Below are 25,606 nucleotides of genomic sequence, written 5' to 3' on the forward strand. Positions count from 1 at the left end.
ACTACAGTGCTGTGTATGTGTGAAAAATCCTATCAAATTGTATTTGTCACATTATTATTATATTATTATTATTACATGCTTCGTAAACAACAGGTGTAGACTAACAGTGAAATGCTTACTAACAGGTCTTTTTTCAACAATGCAGAGTTAAAGATATAGAAATACTGAAACGAGGAACAATAACAATAACGAGTCAAAATAACATGGCTATATACAGGAAGTACTGGGTAATAACATGGCTATATACAGGAAGTACTGGGTAATAACATGGCTATATACAGGAAGTACTGGGTAATAACATGGCTATATACAGGAAGTACTGGGTAATAACATGGCTATATACAGGGAGTACCGGGTAATAACATGGCTATATACAGGAAGTACTGGGTAATAACATGGCTATATACAGGAAGTACTGGGTAATAACATGGCTATATACAGGAAGTACTGGGTAATAACATGGCTATATACAGGAAGTACTGGGTAATAACATGGCTATATACAGGAAGTACCGGGTAATAACATGGCTATATACAGGGAGTACCGGGTAATAACATGGCTATATACAGGAAGTACCGGGTAATAACATGGCTATATACAGGAAGTACCGGGTAATAACATGGCTATATACAGGGAGTACCGGGTAATAACATGGCTATATACAGGGAGTACCGGGTAATAACATGGCTATATACAGGAAGTACCGGGTAATAACATGGCTATATACAGGAAGTACCGGGTAATAACATGGCTATATACAGGAAGTACCGGGTAATAACATGGCTATATACAGGGAGTAGCGGGTAATAACATGGCTATATACAGGAAGTACCGGGTAATAACATGGCTATATACAGGGAGTACCGTGTAATAACATGGCTATATACAGGAAGTACCGGGTAATAACATGGCTATATACAGGAAGTACCGGGTAATAACATGGCTATATACAGGGAGTACCGGGTAATAACATGGCTATATACAGGAAGTACCGGGTAATAACATGGCTATATACAGGAAGTACCGGGTAATAACATGGCTATATACAGGAAGTACCGGGTAATAACATGGCTATATACAGGAAGTACCGGGTAATAATATGGCTATATACAGGGAGTAGCGGGTAATAACATGGCTATATACAGGGAGTACCGGGTAATAACATGGCTATATACAGGGAGTAGCGGGTAATAACATGGCTATATACAGGAAGTACCGGGTAATAACATGGCTATATACAGGAAGTACCGGGTAATAACATGGCTATATACAGGAAGTACCAGGTAATAACATGGCTATATACTGGGAGTACCGGGTAATAACATGGCTATATACAGGGAGTACCGGGTAATAACATGGCTATATACAGGGAGTACCGGGTAATAACATGGCTATATACAGGAAGTACCGGGTAATAACATGGCTATATGCAGGGAGTAGCGGGTAATAACATGGCTATATACAGGGAGTAGCGGGTAATAACATGGCTATATACAGGGAGTACCGGGTAATAACATGGCTATATACTGGGAGTACCGGGTAATAACATGGCTATATACAGGGAGTACCGGGTAATAACATGGCTATATACAGGGAGTACCGGGTAATAACATGGCTATATACTGGGAGTACCGTGTCATAACATGGCTATATACAGGGAGTACCGGGTAATAACATGGCTATATACTGGGAGTACCGGGTAATAACATGGCTATATACAGGGAGTACCGGGTAATAACATGGCTATATACAGGGAGTACCGGGTAATAACATGGCTATATACTGGGAGTACCGGGTAATAACATGGCTATATACAGGGAGTACCAGGTAATAACATGGCTATATACAGGGAGTACCGGGTAATATTTACACACTGTGTGACGTTTATTTTGTCTTAGTATGACTCATATATACAGTACCAATCAAAAGTTTGACACCCCTACTCATTCCTACTCATTCAATCGTTTTTCTTTATTTTTTTACTATTTTCTACATTGTATAATAATAGTGAAGACATCAAAACTATGAAATAACAGATGGAATCATGTAGTAACCAAAAAAGTGTTAAACGACTCAATATATTTTATATTTGAGATTCTTCAATGTAGCCACCCTTTGCCTTGATGACAGCTTTGCACACACTTGGCATTCTCTCAACCAGCTTCACCTGGAATGCTTTTCCAACAGTGTTGAAGGAGTTCCCACATATCCTGAGCACTTGTTGGCTGTTTTTCCTTCACTCTGCCGTCCGACTCATCCCAAACCATCTCAATTGGGTTGAGGTCGGGTAATTGTGGAGGCCAGGTCATCTGATGCAGCACTCCATCACTCTCCTTCTTGGTCAAATAGCCCTTACACAGCCTGGAGGTGTGTTGGGTCATTGTCCTGTTGAAAAACAAATGATAGTCCCACTAAGTGCAAACCAGATGGGATGGCATATCTCTGCAGAATGCTGTGGTAGCCATGCTGGTTAAGTATGCCTTGAATTCTAAATAAATCACCTACAGTGTCACCAGCAAAGCGCCCCCACACCATCACACCTCCTCCTCCATGCTTCACGGTGGGAACCACATGTGTGGAGATCATCCGTTCACCTACTCTGCGTCCATGCTTCACGGCGGTTGGAACCAAAAATCTCAAATTTTTTTGGCCCAAGCAAGTCTCTTCTTCTTATTGGTGTCCTTTAGTAGTGGTTTCTTTGCAGCAATTCGACCATGAAGGCCTGATTCACGCAGTCTCCTCTGAATAGTTGATGTTGAGATGTGTCTGTTACTTGAACTCTGTGAATCATTTATTTGGGCTGCAATCTGAGTAACTCTAATAAACTTATCCTCTGCAGCAGAGGTAACCCTGGGTCTTCCTTTCCTGTGGCGGTCCTCATGAGAGCCAGTTTCATCATAGCGCTTGATGGTTTTTGCGACTGCACTTGAAGAAACTTTCAAAGTTCTTGACATTTTCCGGATTGACTAACCTTCATTTCTTAAAGTAATGATGGACTGTCGTTTCTCTTATTTGAGCTGTTCTTGCCATAATATGGACTTGGTCTTTTACCAAATAGGGTTATCTTCTGTATACCACCCCTATCTTGTCACAACACAACTGATTGGCTCAAACGCATTAAGAAGGAACTGGCTGGCTTACCTGGTTAAATAAAGGTGAAATAAAAATAAAAAAATAAAAAGGAAAGAAATTCCACAAATTAACTTTTAACAAGTTAATTGAAGTTCATTCCAGGTGACTACCTCATGAAGCTGGTTGAGAGAATGCCAAGAGTGTGCAAAGCTGTCATCAAGGCAAAGGGTGGCTACTTTGAAGAATCTCAAATATAAACAAATCAAAATATATTTTAACACTTTTTTGGTTACTACATGATTCCATATGTGTTATGCTCTCAATTGTGCATCTGTAAAAGTTTGTGAGGGTTTTAGGTGCCAAGCTGAATTTCTTCAGCCTCCTGAGGTTGAAGAGGCGCTGTTGCGCCTTCTTCACCACACTGTCTGTGTGGGTGGACCATTTCAGATTGTCAGTGATGTGTATGCCGAGGAACTTGAAGCTTTCCACCTTCTCCACTGCGGTCCCGTCGATGTGGATAGGTGTGTGCTCCCTCTGCTATTTCCTGAAGTCCACGATCAGCTCCTTCATTTTGTTGACGTTGAGAGAGAGTTATTTTTCTGGCCCCACTCTGCCAGGGCCCTCACCTCCTCCCTGTAGGCGGTCTCATCATTGTTGGTAATCAGGCCTACTACTGTTGTGTCGTCTGCTAACTTGATGATTGAGTTGGAGGCGTGCCTGGCCACGTAGTCATGGGTAAACAGGGAGTACAGGAGGGGGCTGAGCATGCACCCCTGTGGGGCCCCTGTGTTGAGGATCAGCGTAGTGGAGGTGTTGTAGCCTACCTTCACCACCTGGGGGCGGCCCGTCAGGAAGTCCAGGACCCATTTGCAGTCACATACTCTACACAATGTTTTAGCCTCATAACGCATTTGGTCCTCTGTAAAGATAGATTAGAATTGGACCACACACACACAGAGAAACACAGTCTGACAGTTAGTTTCTTTGGGTATGTGAAGTGCTCAGCGTTTCACAGAACAACTGCAAACTGTCAGCTGGGGTGTTTCACCTCAGCTAGAAAACACGTTCAGGTAACTTTTATTATGCTGGTCGGAACACTTGAACGGAACGAAGAAAATAGGGGTTCTGTTCGGAACGGAACGATTGGAAAATAATTTTGGTTCCAACCCTCAAAATATTACTTCTCACTTGTGACAGCACTCGGGAGGAAGTAAGGATGTTGTCTGGCTCTTTGTCAGGAGAAAGGGAAGTCTGGGAGTAGGACAGACAGCACTTTTCTAAATATATTTTGACGTGAAAATACCCTGGATTGATTTTCAGCCAGCCAGGCAACACATTCTTTCAACTCTAACCCTGTTCTCTTGAATAATATGTTCTGCTCATAGCTAATGTAGTAGTAATGCAGTAATAAAGAAACAATGAACCTTTTTAAAAAGCTGTATCATTTCACTCTGTTGTCATACTGATCATCTCCACGAGGAGACAGTGGTGTTGGTGCTGGTCTGGTCTCACTGCTGTCTCACTGGTTACATGTATATCCTCACCTCTCATCCCAGACTCTCTCTGCTCTCATCCCAGTGTCTCCTCTTCCACCAGCGAGACCTCATGATTTCTTTGACGCCCAGACCATGGACGCCATCAGACACCGGGCCATCTGCCTCAACTTGGCCACACACATGGAGAGCACCGGCAACGGACACAGTGTGGTGTTTCATAGCACGGTTAGTAAACTACTTAAAAACACTTGGGGTCCTGCAACAACAATCCTGGCCACAAGGCCTAGTAGATCTATGAATCTCAAATCAAGCCCTAGCCCCTTGGCACCTTGGAGATCTGAGAGGATTGGATAGATGTTAGTATTATGTGACCCACCACCTGGATTCGGTCCGATGTAGCAAATGTGTTTTTTACATTGGATAAAAATAGAGACTCAGAGTTAGAAATTTGTATATCATACACTACAGTTGAGGAACAATGGGAAAGTAAATCTGCTTTGAAAGTTGATAAACTTGTAACCCCACTTTTCAGAAAATGGCCCTTGAATGTTTTGGTACACCTACTGGAGAGCTCTTCTTTGTTTACACACATTCAGCATCGTTCACACTCTCTTAAGCCTTAGCCCCACCCATCTCTTTAAGGATTTACACGTGAGGCCATGTGCTAAAGAGAGGGAGGGAGACTAGTAAACAAACAAAGATTTCAAGACTAAAAGTGGTGAAAGTAGTAGCAAAAATACACCTGATCTAGTCCTTGGCTTATATCCTAATATGACTTTGGTGCAGGTCATGTTGTTGTTCTCATTACCGTCTCTGGTAAACACACACTATATCAAATAAAATCAAAGTTTATTTGGCACATGCACAGGATACAGAAGGCGTAAATGGTACAGTGAAATGGTTACTTGCATATTTGCATAGTAGCAATATCAAAAATAGAAAGTGTCCAGATATGGGCCTCTCGAGTGGCACAGTGGTCTAATTCCACTAGAGATCCTAGTTCGAGTCCAGGCTCTGTCGTAGCCGGCCGCGACCGGGAGACCCATGGGGGCGGTGCACAATTGGCCCAGTGTCGTCCAGGTTAGGGGAGGGTTTGGCTGGTAAGGATATTCTTGTCCCATTGCGCACTAGCGACTCTTGAGGCGGGCCGGGCGCAGTGCACGCTGACACGGTCGCCAGGCGTACGGTGTTTCCTCCGACACATTGGTACGGCTGGCTTCCGGGTTAAGCGGGCATTGTGTCAAGAAGCAGTGCTGCTCGGCTGGGTTGTGTTTCGGAGGACACACGGCTCTCGACCTTCGCCTCTCCCGAGTCCGTACGGGCGTTGCAGCGATGGAACAAGACTGTAACTACCAATTGGATATCACGAAATTGGGGAGGAAAAGGGGTAAAAAAAACAGAAACTAAAAATAAAAAATAGAAAGTGTCCAGATTAAAATATTTTACAAATATTTTATAATTATTAGATTATTCTTACCCAGACACATTTGTCTAAATTGATGGGTCAAGAAATGCTGTAACCAGCCCCCAGCCACATCTAGCTAAGTGGATGGATCACGATTGTCTAGACAAGTACACATGTTCATTAAATACAAAAGATGTCCGTAATCACCGCCAGACACACCTGGCTAACTTCATGGGTCATGTAATCATCTGGGGAAGTGGTCTTCTGTTTGTCTTCTGTTTTCAATTAACCATAATTCCCAATCCATACTACTAGCAGTACAAACTGATTGTCATAGCTAGTTACCATGCATGCAGGTAGCTAAAGCTAACCAACTACTGTAGGTTCAATGTTAGCTAGCTAGCTAACATTAGGCTATAACATTAAGCTAAAGCTAGCAATGCAAATGGATTTCTGAGATACGAATAATATTACTACACAGATCATACATGTAACGTTAGCTAGTGAGCCAGCAAGCTAATGAATAAAGCTTTGTAGTGAATTTCCTTTTTTTTAATTTTTATAACAGAACAGTCTCAACAGCCAATTATTGCAGGATATCCAAGTACAGTGGGGAGAACAAGTATTTGATACACTGCAGAATTTGCAGGTTTTCCTACTTACAAAGCATGTAGAGGTCTGTAATTTTTTATCATAGGTACACTTCAACTGTGAGAGACGGAATCTAAAACAAAAATGATTTTTAAGTAATTCATTTGCATTTTATTGCATGACATAAGTATTTGATACATCAGAAAAGCAGAACTTAATATTTGGTACAGAAACCTTTGTTTGCAATTACAGAGATCATACGTTTCCTGTAGGTCTTGACCAGGTTTGCACACACTGCAGCAGGGATTTTGGCCCACTCCTCCATACAGACCTTCTCCAGATCCTTCAGGTTTCGGGGCTGTCGCTGGGCAATATGGACTTTCAGCTCCCTCCAAAGATTTTCTATTGTGTTCAGGTCTGGAGACTGGCTAGGCCACTCCAGGACCTTGAGATGCTTCTTACGGAGCCACTCCTTAGTTGCCCTGGCTGTGTGTTTCGAGTTGTTGTCATGTTGGAAGACCCAGCCACAACCCATCTTCAATGCTCTTACTGAGGGAAGGAGGTTGTTGGCCAAGATCTCGCGATACATGGCCCCATCCATCCTCCCCTCAATACGGTGCAGTCGTCCTGTCCCCTTTGCAGAAAAGCATCCCCAAAGAATGATGTTTCCACCTCCATGCTTCACGGTTGGGATGGTGTTCTTGGGGTTGTACTCATCCTTCTTCTTCCTCCAAACATGGCGAGTGGAGTTTAGACCAAAAAGCTATATTTTCGTCTCATCAGACCACATTACCTTCTCCCATTCCTCCTCTGGATCATCCAGATGGTCATTGGCAAACTTCAGACGGGCCTGGACATGCGCTGGCTTGAGCAGGGGGGACCTTTGCGTGCGCTGCAGGATTTTAATCCATGACGGCGTAGTGTGTTACTAATGGTTTTCTTTGAGACTGTGGTCCCAGATCTCTTCAGGTCATTGACCAGGTCCTGCCGTGTAGTTCTGGGCTGATCCCACACCTTCCTCATGATCATTGATGCCCCACAAGGTGAGATCTTGCATGGAGCCCCAGACCGAGGGTGATTGACCGTCATCTTGAACTTCTTCCATTTTCTAATAATTGCGCCAACAGTTGTTGCCTTCTCACCAAGCTGCTTGCCTATTGTCCTGTAGCCCATCCCAGCCTTGTGCAGGTCTACCATTTTATCCCTGATGTCCTTACACAGCTCTCTGGTCTTGGCCATTGTGGAGAGGTTGGAGTCTGTTTGATTGAGTGTGTGGACAGGTGTCTTTTATACAGGTAACGAGTTCAAACAGGTGCAGTTAACAGGTAATGAGTGGAGAACAGGAGGGCTTCTTAAAGAAAAACTAACAGGTCTGTGAGAGCCGGAATTCTTACTGGTTGGTAGGTGATCAAATACTTATGTCATGCAATACAAATGCAAATTAATTACTTAAAAATCATACAATGTGATTTTCTGGATTTTTGTTTTAGATTCCGTCTATCACAGTTGAAGTGTACCTATGATAAACATTACAGACCTCTACATGCTTTGTAAGTAGGAAAACCTGCAAAATCGGCAGTGTATCAAATACTTGTTCTCCCCACTGTTTGTGCAGAAACAACAACCACCAGTATTACAGTTCTCAAACCATAGCACCATTTTCTCACAACTCTTTTCAGTCCAATTACCTAACAGTATGCTTTAACTTGCAGTGAAAACGACTTTCTGACAAACCTAGAAAACGTATAATATCAGAAAATGTAGAAAGACTCTTACCCGTGTACATGGCTGAACGCTTCAAGGCAGACTGCTACCCCTTTAACTCTTTTTTTTTTTTTTGTAATTACAGCTTGTTTGGCCTGCGTTGTGTCAAGTCACTCCAGTTCACACTGACCATAGTAGTAGTCATCACATCTTTTTCCCACTGATTTTTGACTATAGCGCCTGCTAAAATTCAGGGCAGCAATGTTGTTGAGAGCAGTCCATGGCTAACGATATGTCTTTCAAAAAAGCAGAGGTAGAAAGGATTATCTTCACACACTAAGCAGCTCACATTATAGACAGAAGCGGGCTACGTGGCAGACCAATCCAAACTCATCTCTCGGCATGTCCAGCACATCCATTATCTCAGCCAATCATGGCTAGCGGGAAGGTTCCTGTCTTTTTCCGTGGCTAAACAAACTAGGCTCGTCATTAACAATTTTATTCGTATTTACAGATGGCATACACGTTTTTTTTTCTCCTTCTTCTTTTACCCCAATCGGTAGTTACAGTCCCATCGCTGCAACTCCCGTACGGACTCAGGAGAGATGAAGGTCGAGAGCCATGCGTCCTCTGAAACACAACCCTGCCAAGCCGCACTGCTTCTTGACACACTGCTTGCTTAACCCAGAAGCCAGCCGCACCAATGTGTCGGATGAAACACCTTCCCAGACCACGCTGGGCCAATTGTGCGCCGCCTCATGGGTCTCCCGGTCACGGCCGGCTGTGACATAGCCTGGGATCGAACCCGGGTCTGTAGGGACGCCTCAAGCACTGCGACCGCTGCGCCACTCGGGAGGACCCTACAAGTTTTGTTATTAAAGCACATGAAAGTTCACATGTTCCAGAAGGCATTTCTGCCAAACACATTTTTTATTTAAAAAATAATTAATAAAAAAAAAAACATTCAAATGTCTCTCCTGTGAAGTAATGACGTGTGACATACGCCTAGCTTCTTGAAATGGGTCACATATAGTAACAATTCCACTTTAGCCCATCAGAGGACAATATGGAGCTACCACCATATTGCTTTACCCAATCCTCTGAGTCTCCACAGGTGCTTATGTATTAGGGTCAAGGGGTTGATTTGGGGATTCAGAGATTCTCTCATCCTGAACGTGTTTTTCACATCCCTCTGTGCTGTTTTTTGGATCAGTCTTTCTCACTTCGAAACCGAGGGGGGTGTTTTCGTGAATATTGTCTGTAGTCTCACTGAAGATTTTCTCAATGCACTTGCAGTGAACCTTGTGAATGCCCCTAGGCGGGTAGACGGAAGAGACAATGGGCCTGTTTTGGTGTTAGACAGTTGTTGTTTCTATGATGTGTTATAAGTTTCTAACTGCATTAGCACATTAATACCACCGGGGGGACAAGTGCTGCTTCCCAAATGGCACCCGATGTCCTACATACCCCTAGGGCTCTGTTTGAATGTAGTGCAGTATAGTATAGTATAGTATAGTATAGTATAGTATAGTATAGTATATAAGGGAAAGGGCTCTTTTTCTTTTGCTGGCTATCATGCAGCCAGACCAGACTGGCTTCACACGTGCTTCTGCCATCGTGCGCATGTTGATTTTGTCTATCCCCACCAATACCAAAACCAACTGTGAACCAACTATGTTCATTTGGGGACAGGTCGAAAACACACATGAAACATTCATGGATATTTAACTAGCTTGCTGTTGCTTGCTAATTTGTCCTGGAAAATAACAAAACATTGTGTTATTTGATATTACCTGAAGTGCAGATGGTCCTTTTTTTTAGATCTTTGTAGAATTTTGAGTCATATAAAATTGTGTGTTCTCTACTCTGACAATTAATCCACAGATAAAAAGTGGAAACCTAGTTTGTTTTCTTTGATACATTTCTCCTCATTTGTTCTTCTTCTTCTTTGGACTTTATATGGCGGTTGGCAACCAACTTTAAGGAGCATTACCACCACCAACTGAACAGGAGTGTGGACCTCGTTCATCTTTCAATCACCCACTTGGGTAAATGCTCCTAAAAACCAATGAGGAGATGGGAGAGGCGGGACTCGCAGCACGTCAAGCGTCACAAATAGAACCAAGTTCTATTTTAGCGCCTGGCAACGCAGACGCCTGTTGGCGCACGCGAGCAGTGTCGGTGAAATGATTGAATATATTTTGCAACGCTCGCCGTCTGGTCAGCATGTAACACTTTCTCAGCTTGTGTGGTGAATATTTTTTCAGCCATGTACACTGCTCAAAAAAAAATAACGGGAACACTAAAATAACACATCCTAGATCTGAATGAATGAAATAATCAACTTTACATAGTTGAATGTGCTGACAACAAAATCACACAAAAATTATCAATGGAAATCAAATGTATCAACCCATGGAGGTCTGGATTTGGAGTCACCCTCAAAATTAAAAGTGGAAAACCACACTACAGGCTGATCCAACTTTGATGGAATGTCCTTAAAACAAGTCAAAATGAGGCTCAGTAGTGTGTGTGGCCTCCACGTGCCTGTATGACCTCCCTACAACGCCTGTGCATGCTCCTGATGAGGTGGCGGATGGTCTCCTGAGGGATCTCCTCCCAGACCTGGACTAAAGCATCCGCCAACTCCTGGACAGTCTGTGGTCCAACGTGGCGTTGGTGGATGGAGCGAGACATGATGTCCCAGATGTGCTCAATTGGATTCCGGTATGGGGAACGGGCGGGCCAGTCCATAGCATCAATGCCTTCCTCTTGCAGGAACTGCTGACACACTCCAGCCACATGAGGTTTGCATTGTCTTGCATTAGGAGGAACCCAGGGCCAACTGCACCAGCATATGGTCTCACAAGGGGTCTGAGGATCTCATCTCGGGACCTAATGGCAGTCAGGCTACCTCTGGCGAGCACATGGAGGCCCCCCAAAGAAATGCCACCCCACACCATGACTGACCCACCGCCAAACCGGTCATGCTGGAGGATGTTGCAGGCAGCAGAACGTTCTCCACGGTGTCTCCAGACTCTGTCACGTCTGTCACATGTGCTTAGTGTGAACCTGCTTTCATCTGTGAAGAGCACAGGGCGCCAGTGGCGAATTTGCCAATCTTGGTGTTCTCTGGCAAATGCCAAACGTCCTGCACGGTGTTGGGCTGTAAGCACAACCCCCACCTGTGGACGTCGGGCCCTCATACCACCCTCATGGAGTCTGTTTCTGACCGTTTGAGCAGACACATGCACATTTGTGGCCTGCTGGAGGTCATTTTGCAGGGCTCTGGCAGTGCTCCTCCTGCTCCTCCTTGCACAAAGGCGGAGGTAGCGGTCCTGCTGCTGGGTTGTTGCCCTCCTACGGCCTCCTCCACGTCTCCTGATGTACTGGCCTGTCTCCTGGTAGCGCCTCCATGCTCTGGACACTACGCTGACAGACACAGCAAACCTTCTTGCCACAGCTCGCATTGATGTGCCATCCTTGATGAGCTGCACTACCTGAGCCACTTGTGTGGGTTGTAGACTCCATCTCATGCTACCACTAGAGTGAAAGCACCGCCAGCATTCAAAAGTGACCAAAACATCAGCCAGGAAGCATAGGAACTGAGAAGTGGTCTGTGGTCACCACCTGCAAAACCAGTCCTTTATTGGGGGTGTCATGCTAATTGCCTATAATGTCCACCTGTTGTCTATTCCATTTGCACAACAGCATGTGAAATGTATTGTCAATCAGTGTTGCTTCCTAAGTGGACAGTTTGATTTATATAATAATAATAATAATATAATATGCCATTTAGCAGACGCTTTTATTCAAAGCGACTTACAGTCATGCGTGCATACATTTTTTGTGTATGGGTGGTCCCGGGGATCGAACCCACTACCTTGGCGTTACAAGCGCCGTGCTCTACCAGCTGAGCTACAGAAGTGTGATTGACTTGGAGTTACATTGTGTTGTTTAAGTGTTTCCCTCAATTTTTTTGAGCAGTGTATTAATAGCCGGGGACTGAATAGTGAGTGTCCATGTGCAGAGTGAAATGGTGATTTTTGTGAATGACTGTCTGTAATATCATGGGGCACCACTAGAGAGCACTGTGTCCACTTCAGTAAACTGCTTTCAGGTTGGTTGGAGTGGCAATGGAATGCCAAATGTCACTAGGCAGTATCTCATAGGTTTCTTATTTATCAGTGGGTTGGGCTGCACACATTCCCACACTCTCATTACAATACTCTATCACTTCTAGGGCTAATTAATTCAAATGTATCTTTTAGCGCGATATTCCAAATGCCTGAATCAAGAATCACGTGTAGTTCTTTTTTTTTCTCTTCTCTTTTTTATGAGCGTTTATGTCGGCTTGTTCTCATGTTGTCTGGTCTCCTTCACTCTTCCTGCTCCTTCACCATCATAGTCTCTGTGCCCAAGAACACTAAGGTAACCTGCCTAAATGACTACCGACCCGTAGCACTCACGTCTGGAGCCATGAAGTGCTTTGAAAGGCTGGTCATGGCTCACATCAACACCATTATCCCAGAAACCCTAGACCCACAATTTGCGTATCGCCCCAACAGATCCACAGATGATGCAATCTCTATTGCGCTCCACACTGCCCTTTCACACCTGGACAAGAGGAACACCTATGTGAGAATGCTATTCATTGACTACAGCTCAGCGTTCAACACCATAGTGCCCTCAAAGCTCATCACTAAGCTAAGGATCCTGGGACTAAACACCTCCCTCTGCAACTGGATCCTGGACTTCCTGACGGGCCGCCCCCAGGTGGTAAGGGTAGGTAACAACACATCAACCACGTTGATCCTCAACACTTGGGCCCCTCAGGGGTGCGTGCTCAGTCCCCTCCTGTACTCCCTGTTCACTCATGACTGCATGGACAGGCACGACTCCAACACCATCATTAAGTTTGCCGATGACACAACAGTGGTAGGCCTGATCACCGACAACGATGAGACAGCCTATAGGGAGGAGGTCAGAGACCTGGCCGTGTGGTGCCAGGATAACAACCTCTCCCTCAACGTGACCAAGACAAAGGAGATGATTGAGGACTACAGGAAAAAGAAGAGGACCGAGCACGCCGCCCATTCTCATCGACGGGGCTGTAGTGGAGCAGGTTGAGAGCTTCAAGTTCCTTGGTGTCCACATCACCAACAAACTAACATGGTCCAAGCACACCAAGACATTCGTGAAGAGGGCACGACAAAACCTATTCCCCCTAAGGAGACTGAAAAGATTTGGCATGGGTCCTCAGATCCTTAAAAGGTTCTACAGCTGCACCATCGAGAGCATCCTGACTGGTTGCATCACTGCCTGGTATGGCAACTGCTCGGCCTCCGACCACAAGGCGTAACAGAGGGTGGTGAGTACGGCCCAGTACATCACTGGGGCCAAGCTTCCTGCCATCCAGGACCTCTATACCAGGCGGTGTCAGAGGAAGGCCATCAAAATTGTCAAAGACTCCAGCCACCCTAGTCATAGACTGTTCTCTCTGCTACTGCACGGCAAGCGGTACCGGAGCGCCAAATCTAGGTCCAAGAGGCTTCTAAACAGCTTCTACCCCCAAGCCATAAGACTCCTGAACATCTAATAAAATGTTGTATTCGGCGCGTGTGACAAATAACATTCGATTTGATTTGATTTAAACACACACCAAGCCCCTCCCCCTGCCACTCACGGCAACAAAGTTGAGAGATCACTTTTTCCTCTCTGACAACAAGCAGTTTCAACTCGATATTTGCATAAATATTAGCTGGCTATTCACTAGCACGTGAATAGCATTCAGTTCAAACAGGTGCCATTAATACAGGTAACGAGTGGAGGACAGAGGAGCCTCTTAAAGAAGAAGTTACAGGTCTGTGAGAGCCAGAAATCTTGCTTGTTTGTAGGTGACCAAATACTTATTTTCCACCATAATTTGCAAATAAATTCATTAAAAATCCTACAATGTGATTTTCTGGAATTTTTTTCTCATTTTGTCTGTCATAGTTGACGTGTACCTATGATGAAAATTACAGGCCTCTCTCATCTTTTTAAGTGGGAGAACTTGCACAATTGGTGGCTGACTAAATACTTTTTTCCCCACTGTATATATCGTGAAACGCCCATAAGTTAGAAAAAAACAAACAAGATATGATTTTTAGGCCACATCGCCCAGTACCTGATCACTTCCCAGTACCTGATCACTTCCCAGTACCTGATCACTTCCCAGTACCTGATCACTTCCCAGTACCTGATCACTTCCCAGTACCTGATCGGTTCCCAGTACCTGATCACTTCCCAGTACCTGATCACTTCCCAGTACCTGATCACTTCCCAGTACCTGATCGGTTCCCAGTACCTGATCGGTTCCCAGTACCTGATCACTTCCCAGTACCTGATCACTTCCCAGTACCTGATCACTTCCCAGTACCTGATCACTTCCCAGTACCTGATCACTTCCCAGTACCTGATCACTTCCCAGTACCTGATCACTTCCCAGTACCTGATCGCTTCCCAGTACCTGATCGGTTCCCAGTACCTGATCACTTCCCAGTACCTGATCACTTCCCAGCCCTGATCACTTCCCAGTACCTGATCACTTCCCAGTACCTGATCACTTCCCAGCCCTGATCACTTCCCAGTACCTGATCACTTCCCAGTACCTGATCACTTCCCAGCCCTGATCACTTCCCAGTACCTGATCACTTCCCAGTACCTGATCACTTCCCAGTACCTGATCGGTTCCCAGTACCTGATCACTTCCCAGCCCTGATCACTTCCCAGTACCTGATCACTTCCCAGTACCTGATTGATTCCTTGTTAGCAGAGCTGGAATGACACTTGTCACTGCTACAGGCCCAGTCTGCCCCAGCCTCTATTCTGGAGCCCAGGGTCTGTGCCAGGTAGCCTCTCCTCTCCTCACAACGCTGCCAACCAGGGTGAAACCCTGCTTTGTGCTGTTGAGGCCATGGAGACACACACTCACTCAATCACTCACTCACTCACTCACTCACTCACTCCTCCCACAGTGTCCTCTTTTCAGAACTGAACAGGTCTGACGTGTGCGTGTGGAGTCACTCCTCCCTCCTACTCTGAGTAGGTGCAGTGCACCACTGGGCAAGAAGGAGAGATTGGGGAGAGACAGAGGGAAGAAGGTAAATGGGAGAATATAGTAGGGAGAGACTGGGAGGGAGACAGAGAACAAGGCGGAGGAGGGTGAAGAGGAGGTCAGAGTCAGATGGAATGGGAAGGAGGGCTGACCGGTTGGGTACAAATTACAAAATGAGCATCCATCCATTGTCTATGACCTCTGACCTCTATGGTCCACAGCTGAGGGCCAGCCAGGGAGGCTGTGTGTATCCCCAAGGGCCATCCAGACTCACCCTGGCCTGGGGAGAGGAGCAGGGCTGTAGCGCTGGAGGGGTGGAGGAGTGGAAGTCCTGGGAAGGTGTCCAGTGGACTTCCTGGTGTGTGTGTTCAGTGTGTGTTCTGTGTGAGTGTGTGTGAATGTGTGTGCGTGTGTGCATGTGCACGTGTGTGTTCCCTGTGTGTGAGCCTTGATGTTTACGATGGGATATTTTTGTTATTCGGCCAAACTGCGTCATCCTCAGCTTCACCCCTGACACCAGACAGGCACCCCCCTCTCCTTCACTCACCCCTCTCCCCCCTCACCATTCTCCCCATCACTCACCCGTTCTCCCTCTCATTCACTCATGCCTCTCCCCCTGACTGGCCCTCTCCCCCCTGACTGGCCCTCTCCCCCCTCACTGGCCCTCTCCCCCCTCACTGGCCCTCTCCCCCCTCACTGGCCCTCTCCCCCCTCACTGACCCTCTCCCCCCTCACTGACCCTCTCCCCCCTCACTGACCCTCTCCCCCCTCACTGACCCTCTCCCCCTCACTGACCCTCTCCCCCTCACTGGCCCTATCCCCCCTCACTGACCCTCTCCCCCCTCACTGACTCTCTCCCCCCTCACTGACCCTCTCCCCCTCACTGGCTATCTGCCTTCACTGGCTCTCTGCCCTCACTGGCTCTCCCCCCACACTGGTCCCCTCTCTCCCTCTCACTCCTCCCCTCTCTTCCTCTCTCCCTCTCATCCCTCTCACTCTCTCACTCTCCCTCACTCACTCCCTCTCTCACCCCTCTGTCCCACTCTCCCCTCACTCTCCCTCTCACCCCTCTCACACTCCTCACTCTCTCCCCTCTCTCACCCTTCTCTCTCTCTCTCTCTCACCTTCCCTTCCTTTGTCTCGCTCTCTCTTCCTCCCCTGTATTTTTTCTCTCTCTGCCCCGCTCTGTCTGTAGCTGTGGAAGATGTAAACCTATATCTATCACTCTGGACACTAAGAACTGTTGTTTGATAAGGCATCAGGGTTGTGTTCATTAGGGCACACTGCAGCAAAACATTAGGCACCAAAAAATAAATAAAACTGAAACAGGGAGAGACTACCTGAACTTGTCCAATAAGAAACATTGCCCCTTTAATTGACAAAATCTTGCACTATCCTTTTAAGAGAGCGACCCAGTGCAGGGCTAATGAGTATTAACCTGATGACGCTAAGAGAGGAATCGTGGGCTAAGGACTAACTCCCAGGCCTACTTAATTAAAATGGCAATGAAGCATCTGCCAGTGTGTTGCAGAGAGACTCTCAGCAGTAGGGTTCTGGCATACTGTAGAGGACATGGCCCAGCCTGTGTAGAGCACAGGGCCATTGGCCCAGCCTGTGTAGAGCACAGGGCCATTGGCCCAGCCTGTGTAGAGCACAGGGCCATTGGCCCAGCCTGTGTAGAGCACAGGGCCATTGGCCCAGCCTGTGTAGAGCACAGGGCCATTGTTTTTGGACCAGGGTGAAAAAAGAGGACCTCTCTCTCTCGCCCCACTCCATGTGGTACACACACACACACACACACACACACACACACACACACACACACACACACACACATCTTGCTGTGCAGTAGCCAGACGTTGGGAGAAGAGAGGACTAGCTAAGAGGCAGACACTACATTGCACAGGGAGACTGAGCCTCCATCCAAACTAAACACAACACAAGGAGACTAAAGAGGGAGAGAGAGAGGGAGAGAGTAGAGAGAGGGAGAGACTAGAGAGAGGGAGAGACTAGAGAGACTGGAGAGAGAGAGGGAGAGACTAGAGAGAAAGACACTAGAGAAAGAGAGAGAGACTTGAGAGAGAGAGAGAGACTCACATGGCTGTGAATGAGCTGAGATACAAAGCAAGAAGAGCATTCTATGCCATTAAAAGGAATATTAAAATCGACATTCCAATTAGAATCTGGCTAAAAAATGTCCAATCAGTTATAGAACCAATTGCTCTATATGGCAGCGAAGTATGGGGTCCGCTCTCTAATACTGAATTTACCAAATGGGACAAAAATCCAATCGAAATACTGCATGCAGAGTTTTGCAAGACTGTATTGCAAGTGCAAAGAAAAACTCAAAATAACGCATGTAGAGCAGAATTGGGCCAATACCCCCTCCTTATTCAAATAGAAAAAAGAGCCATCAAATTTTACAACCATCTAAAAACAAGTGACCCCAAAACATTCCATCACACAGCTCTACTATGTCAAGAGATGAAACAAGAGAAGAGTCCCCTCAGCCAGCTGGTTCTGAGGCTCAGTTCACTAATCAAAACCAACCTCATAGAGCCTCAGGACAGCACTCAGAAAATCTGGCCCAACAAAATCATCACAAAGCAAAAAGAAGAATATACAGTGGGGAAAAAAAGTATTTAGTCAGCCACCAATTGTGCAAGTTCTCCCACTTAAAAAGATGAGAGAGGCCTGTAATTTTCATCATAGGTACACATCAACTATGACAGACAACATGAGAAAAAAAATTCCAGAAAATCACATTGTAGGATTTTTAATGAATTTATTGGCATATGATGGTGGAAAATAAGTATTTGGTCAATAACAAAAGTTTCTCAATACTTTGTTATATACCCTTTGTTGGCAATGACACAGGTCAAACGTTTTCTGTAAGTCTTCACAAGGTTTTCACACACTGTTGCTGGTATTTTGGCCCATTCCTCCATGCAGATCTCCTCTAGAGCAGTGATGTTTTGGGGCTGTCGCTGGGCAACACAGACTTTCAACTCCCTCCAAAGATTTTCTATGGGGTTGAGATCTGGAGACTGGCTAGGCCACTCCAGGACCTTGAAATGCTTTTTACGAAGCCACTCCTTCGTTGCCGGGCGGTGTGTTTGGGATCATTGTCATGCTGAAAGACCCAGCCACGTTTCATCTTCAATGCCCTTGCTGATGGAAGGAGGGTTTCACTCAAAATCTCACGATACATGGCCCCATTCATTCTTTCCTTTACACGGATCAGTCGTCCTGGTCCCTTTGCAGAAAAACAGCCCCAAAGCATGATGTTTCCAACCCCATGCTTCACAGTAGGTATGGTGTTCTTTGGATGCAACTCAGCATTCTTTGTCCTCCAAACATGACGAAGTTGAGTTTTTACCAAAAAGTTATATTTTGGTTTCATCTGACCATATGACATTCTCCCAATCCTCTTCTGGATCATCCAAATGCACTTCAGACGGGCCTGGACATGTACTGGCTTAAGCAGGGGGACACGTCTCGCACTGCAGGATTTGAGTCCCTGGCGGCGTAGTGTGTTACTGATGGTTGGCTTTGTTACTTTGGTCCCAGCTCTCTGCAGGTCATTCACTAGGTCCCCCCCCGTGTGGTTCTGGGATTTTTGCTCACCGTTCTTGTGATCTTTTGACCCCACGGGGGTGAGATCTTGCGTGGAGCCCCAGATCGAGGGAGATTATCAGTGGTCTTGTATGTCTTCCATTTCCTAATAATTGCTCCCACAGTTGATTTCTTCAAACCAAGCTGCTTACCTATTGCAGATTCAGTCTTGCCAGCCTGGTGCAGGTCTACAATTTTGTTTTTGGTGTCCTTTGACAGCTCTTTTGGTCTTGGCCATTGTGAAGTTTGGAGTGTGACTGTTTGAGGTTGTGGACAGGTGTATTTTATACTGATAACAAGTTCAAACAGGTGCCATTAATACAGGTAACGAGTGGAGGACAGAGGAGCCTCTGAAAGAAGAAGTTACAGGTCTGTGAGAGCCAGAAATCTTGCTTGTTTGTAGGTGACCAAATACTTATTTTCCACCATAATTTGCAAATAAATTCATTAAAAATCCTACAATGGGATTTTCTGGATTTTTTTCCTCAATTTGTCTGTCATAGTTGACGTGTACCTATGATGAAAATTACAGGCCTCTCTCATCTTTTTAAGTGGGAGAACTTGCACAATTGGTGGCTGACTAAATACTTTTTTTCCCCACTGTATCACCTATTGGAAAGTAAGGCTGAACGATTTTGGAAAATAATCTAATTGCGATTTTTTGCCCCCAATATTGCGATTGCGATTTAATATGCGATTTAATTTATTTATCCTTTTTCCCCTACAAAACATAATGAATGATTTAAATATGACCAACACAATAGTATATACATTTAGTGTGAAATGTTCTTTCCCATAGGCTGGGTCTATTTGTTAGAATTAAATTCAAACATGTATGACTTGAAATAAATGACATTTTTATTGAACTGTTCATTACAGAAACATCTGTGGCTTTGCCACTGTGCATTTAAATAATTTAAACAAAGGCATGAACTTTGTAAACACTGTGTGCAAAAGGTACAGTCTTAAGAAAAAAATAATTTTAAATTGTATGTATCTTACTGCTCCCAAGTCAGTAACATTTCACACAACTGAAACAAGGAATTTGCTTTGAAAATATTTTGTAAAATCAAAGTAAATAAAGTTATAAATAAAAAATGAGAAATGCACTTTTAATTTAGACAAACTATTTTTTATAAACGATTTGAATATTATAATATAAAATAGATGAGCCTCACTTATCTCAAGTACACAACAATAACACACCACACAGACTAAAGTTCACTACGAGTATGGCACTGCCAGCCATACTTATCCAACAGTTCTGTTCTCAGTGGCTCACAGGTTTTTTGCTAAGAAAACCAGAATATTGACTTTTTCTGGCTTCAAGGATGAGCGAGTGCAAGTCACAATATTCCCTCCTGTGCTAAAAAAGACGCTCTGAGGGAGCGCTTGTAGCAGGTACACAAAGATACTTGCGTGCCATGGTGCACAACTGTGGGTAGCTGATCTTGTGCACCCTCCACCAAGCCAATGGATCATCTTCTCCATCAATGGTAGGAGTCATCAGGTAATTGTTTATCTCTGCCTCTGCGACATCTTCAAGATTTACAGGCAAAGAAGGAGAGGCTGAACTGGTCTTGAAAAAAACTGCCAAGAGACCTCTTCGTCTTTTTCCCCCAAGGACTGTGCACTTTGAGGCATCTGAACAGTTTCAGTACGAGACCTCTTCTCCTATTAGATGAAAACAACAGCCATTAGTTTTCCAGTTAGATTTTACAGAATTTTTTGTTTTTGTGAAATACATAATTATTTACCCAATGATATGTACGTTGTGCCAAGTCTACTATCTCTGTCTTCAGACGAGTCTTGATAGCAGGGATGTTGTCTGTACTGATGTACTGTATTTTGAACCTAGGGTCCAGGAAACAGGCAACATCCAAAAGCTCCTGGATGTTTGGGTCTCCATATTTGTTATTGAGGTATGCTAGGACTTTGGTTTTATTGATTTAGTCAGGTCAGTGTCCTCAGCATCTTCAGCCAGGACTGATGTGGCAAAAAGGTGGAGAACTGGCTTGAGGTAGGAGATGCTTACATACTCCTCTCCAGAAAGAGCATCAGTAAACTCCAGTAGAGGATGCAGTGCCTTGTGAATCGACTCCAACACGTCAATATCCTGCCAGGTTGGGATAAGGGGAGCGTGCATATCGATCTCCAGACAATACCTGAGAAATGGCTTTGGCCTGTTCAAGCACTCTGGCAATCATCATTTCTTTAGAACCCCATCTTGTTGGGCACTCCGTTATGAGGTTGTGCTCAGGGAGTTTGAGCTCTCTCTGTGCCTCCGTCAGGGCTGCTTTCTTCTTCCAACTGTGGGAAAAGTGCCCCACCAGCTTCCTGCACAGTGCTGTTGCCCTTGACACTCTGTCATCTTTGAGTGCATTTTCTAAAAGAAATAAAAAAGTAGTGTATTACACACAATTTGAGTTTTGATACAAGGCTCTCACTATTACACACTCAAATTAGCTGTAATTCTGAAATACACACATCCACAACACATCCTCTCTCTCTCTCTCAATTCAAAGGGTCTTTATTTGCATGTCAATTCTCTCTCTCTTTCTCTCTCTCTCTCTCTCATAAACACTAAAAAAACATGTAAAAAACAAAAACAAGAAAAGAAAAAAATGCAGGTGGGCATTCCACCACAGACAGACATATGATATAAGCAAGTAAAATGAATTTACATATTAGAAAAGGAGTGGAAGTATGAATTTATTTAATCCCATCCGATTTATATAATATCATTTATATATATTTGTATATTCAGCTTTACTAATCGACGCATCTCTCTCTCTCGCACTCACACACACACACACACACACACACACACACACACACACACACACACACACACACACACACACACACACACACACACACACACACACACACACACACACACACACACGATAACTTACCAATGGCAAGATGTAATCTGTGGCCAAAACATTGGAGCCTCGTTCATTCATTAAGCCGCGCATCAAGCACCATATTCGACGCGTTGTCCGTCGTGATGCAGACGTGATTCTCCTCGTGGAGATCCCAGCTGACAAGCCCTTCTCTCAGGCCGGCTGCAATATTTTCCCCTGTGTGATCGTCTGGGAAGTAGGTAGTTTGTAGGCAGCGAGCTCGGAGGTTGAAATCTTCATCAATAAAATGGACTGTAAGACTCTGGTACGGCTCAGCTGTGCGGCTTGACCACATATCAGTAGTGCTAGCAAAAAACTCCACCGTTTTAAGTTCCGGGCGACTTTCTCTTTGCACTTTTTGTACAGCTCCGGTATGGCAGTCTGACTGAAGTATGTGCGGGAGGGTATACTGTAACGTTTATCAAGCGTATGTATTAATGCCATGAACCCAGGCTTGGTCACCGTGCTGAGAGGCATCATATCTTTGGCTATGAACTCGGTTATTGTCCGAGTGATTTCTCCGTGCCGTTTTGAATTACGTTCATACGGAGTGACACTTTCGAACATTTCTGTCAGTGATCCCTGTCTTGAGGTATTTGGCTTGTCTCGCGCACTGATGCTCGGCATTTTGGTCATACAACTGTCATGCATTGATTTGTGGTATTTTTTAAGTGCTGAAACAGGTTTGTAGTGTTACCCCGTGAAGTAGCAATCGAGCACGGCATGCTCTGCACAACACCTGATGCTGCTCAGCATCTTCTTTTTTAAAACCAAAATAGTTCCACACCACCGACGTGCTGTTCCTCTTCGATATTAAAGTATCAGCTGTGTCAGTTTCTGACTGTTCCGTCGAGCAAGAGGCCATTGCGCTGGACAGCATGAAAAGTCGCGTCACGTGACCACCTCAAATCGCGCACGTTGCGATTAGAAAATCGCGTTCAGTCAAATCGCGATATTATCGCGAATGCAATTAATCGTTCAGCCCTATTGGAAAGACACCACAAAAAATCAAAGTAAACTTCAATGCTATTTGGCTCTAAACAGACAGTGGCAGACTCTGACCACTGTGACTGATAGAAAACTGAGGAAAACAATGACTAGGTACAGACTCAGTGAGCACAGTCTGGCTATAGAGACCGGTCGTCACAGGCAAACCTGGCTGCCCAGAGAGGACAGGCTGTGCTCACTCTGCCCCCGGGGAGAGGTAGAGACAGAGCTGCATTTCCTATTACACTGTGACAAATATTCAGACCTAAGAGAATCTTTCTTTGCCAAAATTATCACTCAGTACAAATAATTTGAAACTATAAAAGAGGAAGAAAAAATCCAATATTTATTGGGTGAAAAGCCAAAATGTGCAATTTTGGCAGCAAAATATGTGTCCTCCTACCACAACCTGAGGGACAGCCAGTGAAAAGTGTAATGTTATGTCAATAATATTTCCTGTTTTGTTTTGGCTTTCATACCATGTAATGTGTCTTCTCAGTCATGTTGAGACTGGTCGACTACTATTGCTTTAATGTATTGTTATTCTGATTAATATTGTTGTTGTAGTTGCTGTTAATGGTAATCCCATTTCCACTACTACTATTATTATTGCTGTTGGTCCCACCATTTTTGTTATATGAATACTTTGACAATGTAAGTAATTTAACTTGCCATGTCAATAGAGAGAGAGAGAGAGAGAGAGAGAGAGAGAGAGAGAGAGAGAGAGAGAGAGAGAGAGAGAGAGAGAGAGAGAGAGAGAGAGAGAGAGAGAGAGAGAGAGAGAGAGAGAGGAGAGAGAGAGAGAGAGAGAGAGAGAGAGAGAGAGAGAGAGAGAGAGAGAGAGAGAGAGAGAGAGAGAGAGAGAGAGAGAGAGAGAGAGAGAGAGAGAGAGAGAGAGAGAGAGAGAGAGAGAGAGAGAGATGAACTACAGGACAAAATACAAAACCTCCAACCCAAAAAGGCCTGTGGTGTTGATGGTATCCTAAATGAAATTATAAAATATACAGACCACAAATTCCAATTGGCTATACTTAAACTGTTTAATATCATCCTCAGCTCTGGCATCTTCCCAAATATTTGGAACCAAGGACTGATCACCCCAATCCACAAAAGTGGAGACAAATTTGACCCCAATAACTACCGTGGGATATGCGTCAACAGCAACCTTTAGAAATAACAGCAGACTCATACATTTCCTCTGTGAAAACAATGTACTGAGCAAATGTTAAATTGCCTTTTTACCAAATTACCGTATGACAGACCACGTATTCACCCTGCACACCCTAATTGACAAACAAACAAAACAAAGGCAAAGTCTTCTCATGCTTTGTTGATTTCAAAAAAGCTTTTGACTCAATTTGGCAAGAGGGTCTGCTATACAAATTGATGGAAAGCGGTGCTGGGGAAAAAAACATACGGCATTATAAAAACCATATACACAAACAACAAAGCAGATTATAAGAAAAGACGATCAGTCTTTATGTGTCGAAAAGAAAAGGAATATAACATCTACTGTTTACAGGAAACTCACTCTACATCCTTAGATGAAGTTGTGTGGAAAAAGGAATGGGACGGTGAAATCATTTTCTGTCATGGACAATGGAACTCAAAAGGTGATGATATTAATTAACAAGAATGTTGATCTGAATGTGCAAATAGTCAGGAATGATTCGCAAGGGAGGTGGATCCTTTTGAATATGAAAGTGGATGAAAAACAGATTTGGCTCATTAATCTATACGGTCCAAATCAGGATGATCCATACTTCTTTGAACATTTTTATTCCAATGTATTGAGCTTACAGGCAACAAACGATCAAATTATTATGGTGGGACACTATAACACAGTGTTAAGTACATCAATGGACGGTAAAGGAAATCACTCTACAAACTATCATCACCATGCCTTTAAGGAGTTCAAATATTATGGACACATTAGAAATAGTGTATATTTGGAGACACTTAATCAAGCTATCCGTCTTGACTACTTTCTTGTCTCTTTCTCTCTTGCATCAAAGGTTTAAAAAGTATTGATAGGAGACAGAATGCGACTGGACCATCATCTAATTGGCCTTCACATAACTCTTACAGAATTTCCACGTGGACGGGGATATTTGAAATGTAATAAAATTCAACTGGAGAAAAATTTATTCTTAGCTAAGACAAAATAATTTTTAACTTCATTTTTCCAGTGCAGTATAGGTTCAGCAAATCCCCTTATTGTTCGGGATACCTTTAAATGTACCTTCAGAGGTAATTCAATATTCATCAGTAAAAAAAGCAGTTTCTGTCTAAAGAGACAAGACTAACAAGGGAAGTACACAAACTAATAGTACAGGTAGATAGCAATACAACCAATACTACAGAGATACAAAACAAGTTAGAGGAAAAACAAAAAGAACTGGAGGAACTTATTCAAGAACGATCAAGTGTAATCTATTACAAAAATAAAGCAACCTGAATGGAATATGGAGAAAAATGCACCAAATTCTTGAATCTCCACCACCGGAACGCTAACAAAAAGAATGTGCAGAAACTCGTCACTAAAGACGGTCATCTATGATTCTCAGAATTATATTTTAAAAGAGGAAGCTAAATATATTAAGATGTTTTCTTTTCCGTCTTATTCTCAACCCTCTGAATGACGATTACTTTAAGGAATTCTTTCCAAATAATAAAAATGGAAAATTAACAAATGCACAAAAAGATCAATGCGAAGGCAAAATTACAG

The 25,606-nt window shown here is 44.2% G+C and overlaps 1 protein-coding gene across 2 annotated transcripts in view; it reads left to right on the top strand.

Annotated features, from left to right (window-relative positions):
- The window catches only part of LOC121531552 (zinc finger protein aebp2-like), a 69,842-nt gene that overhangs the window by 7,194 nt on the left and 37,042 nt on the right, over positions 1 to 25,606 (top strand). Inside the window, exon 5 of one of the 2 annotated variants that reach the window (XM_041836811.2) lies at positions 4,651 to 4,793. In XM_041836811.2, the coding sequence (XP_041692745.1) occupies positions 4,651 to 4,793 (143 nt within the window). The remainder of the gene's footprint in view (positions 1 to 4,650; positions 4,794 to 25,606) is intronic. The other variant, XM_041836812.2, reaches the window with a different exon arrangement.

Source organism: Coregonus clupeaformis, chromosome 19, assembly GCF_020615455.1.
Source record: "Coregonus clupeaformis isolate EN_2021a chromosome 19, ASM2061545v1, whole genome shotgun sequence".
NCBI lineage: Eukaryota > Metazoa > Chordata > Actinopteri > Salmoniformes > Salmonidae > Coregonus > Coregonus clupeaformis.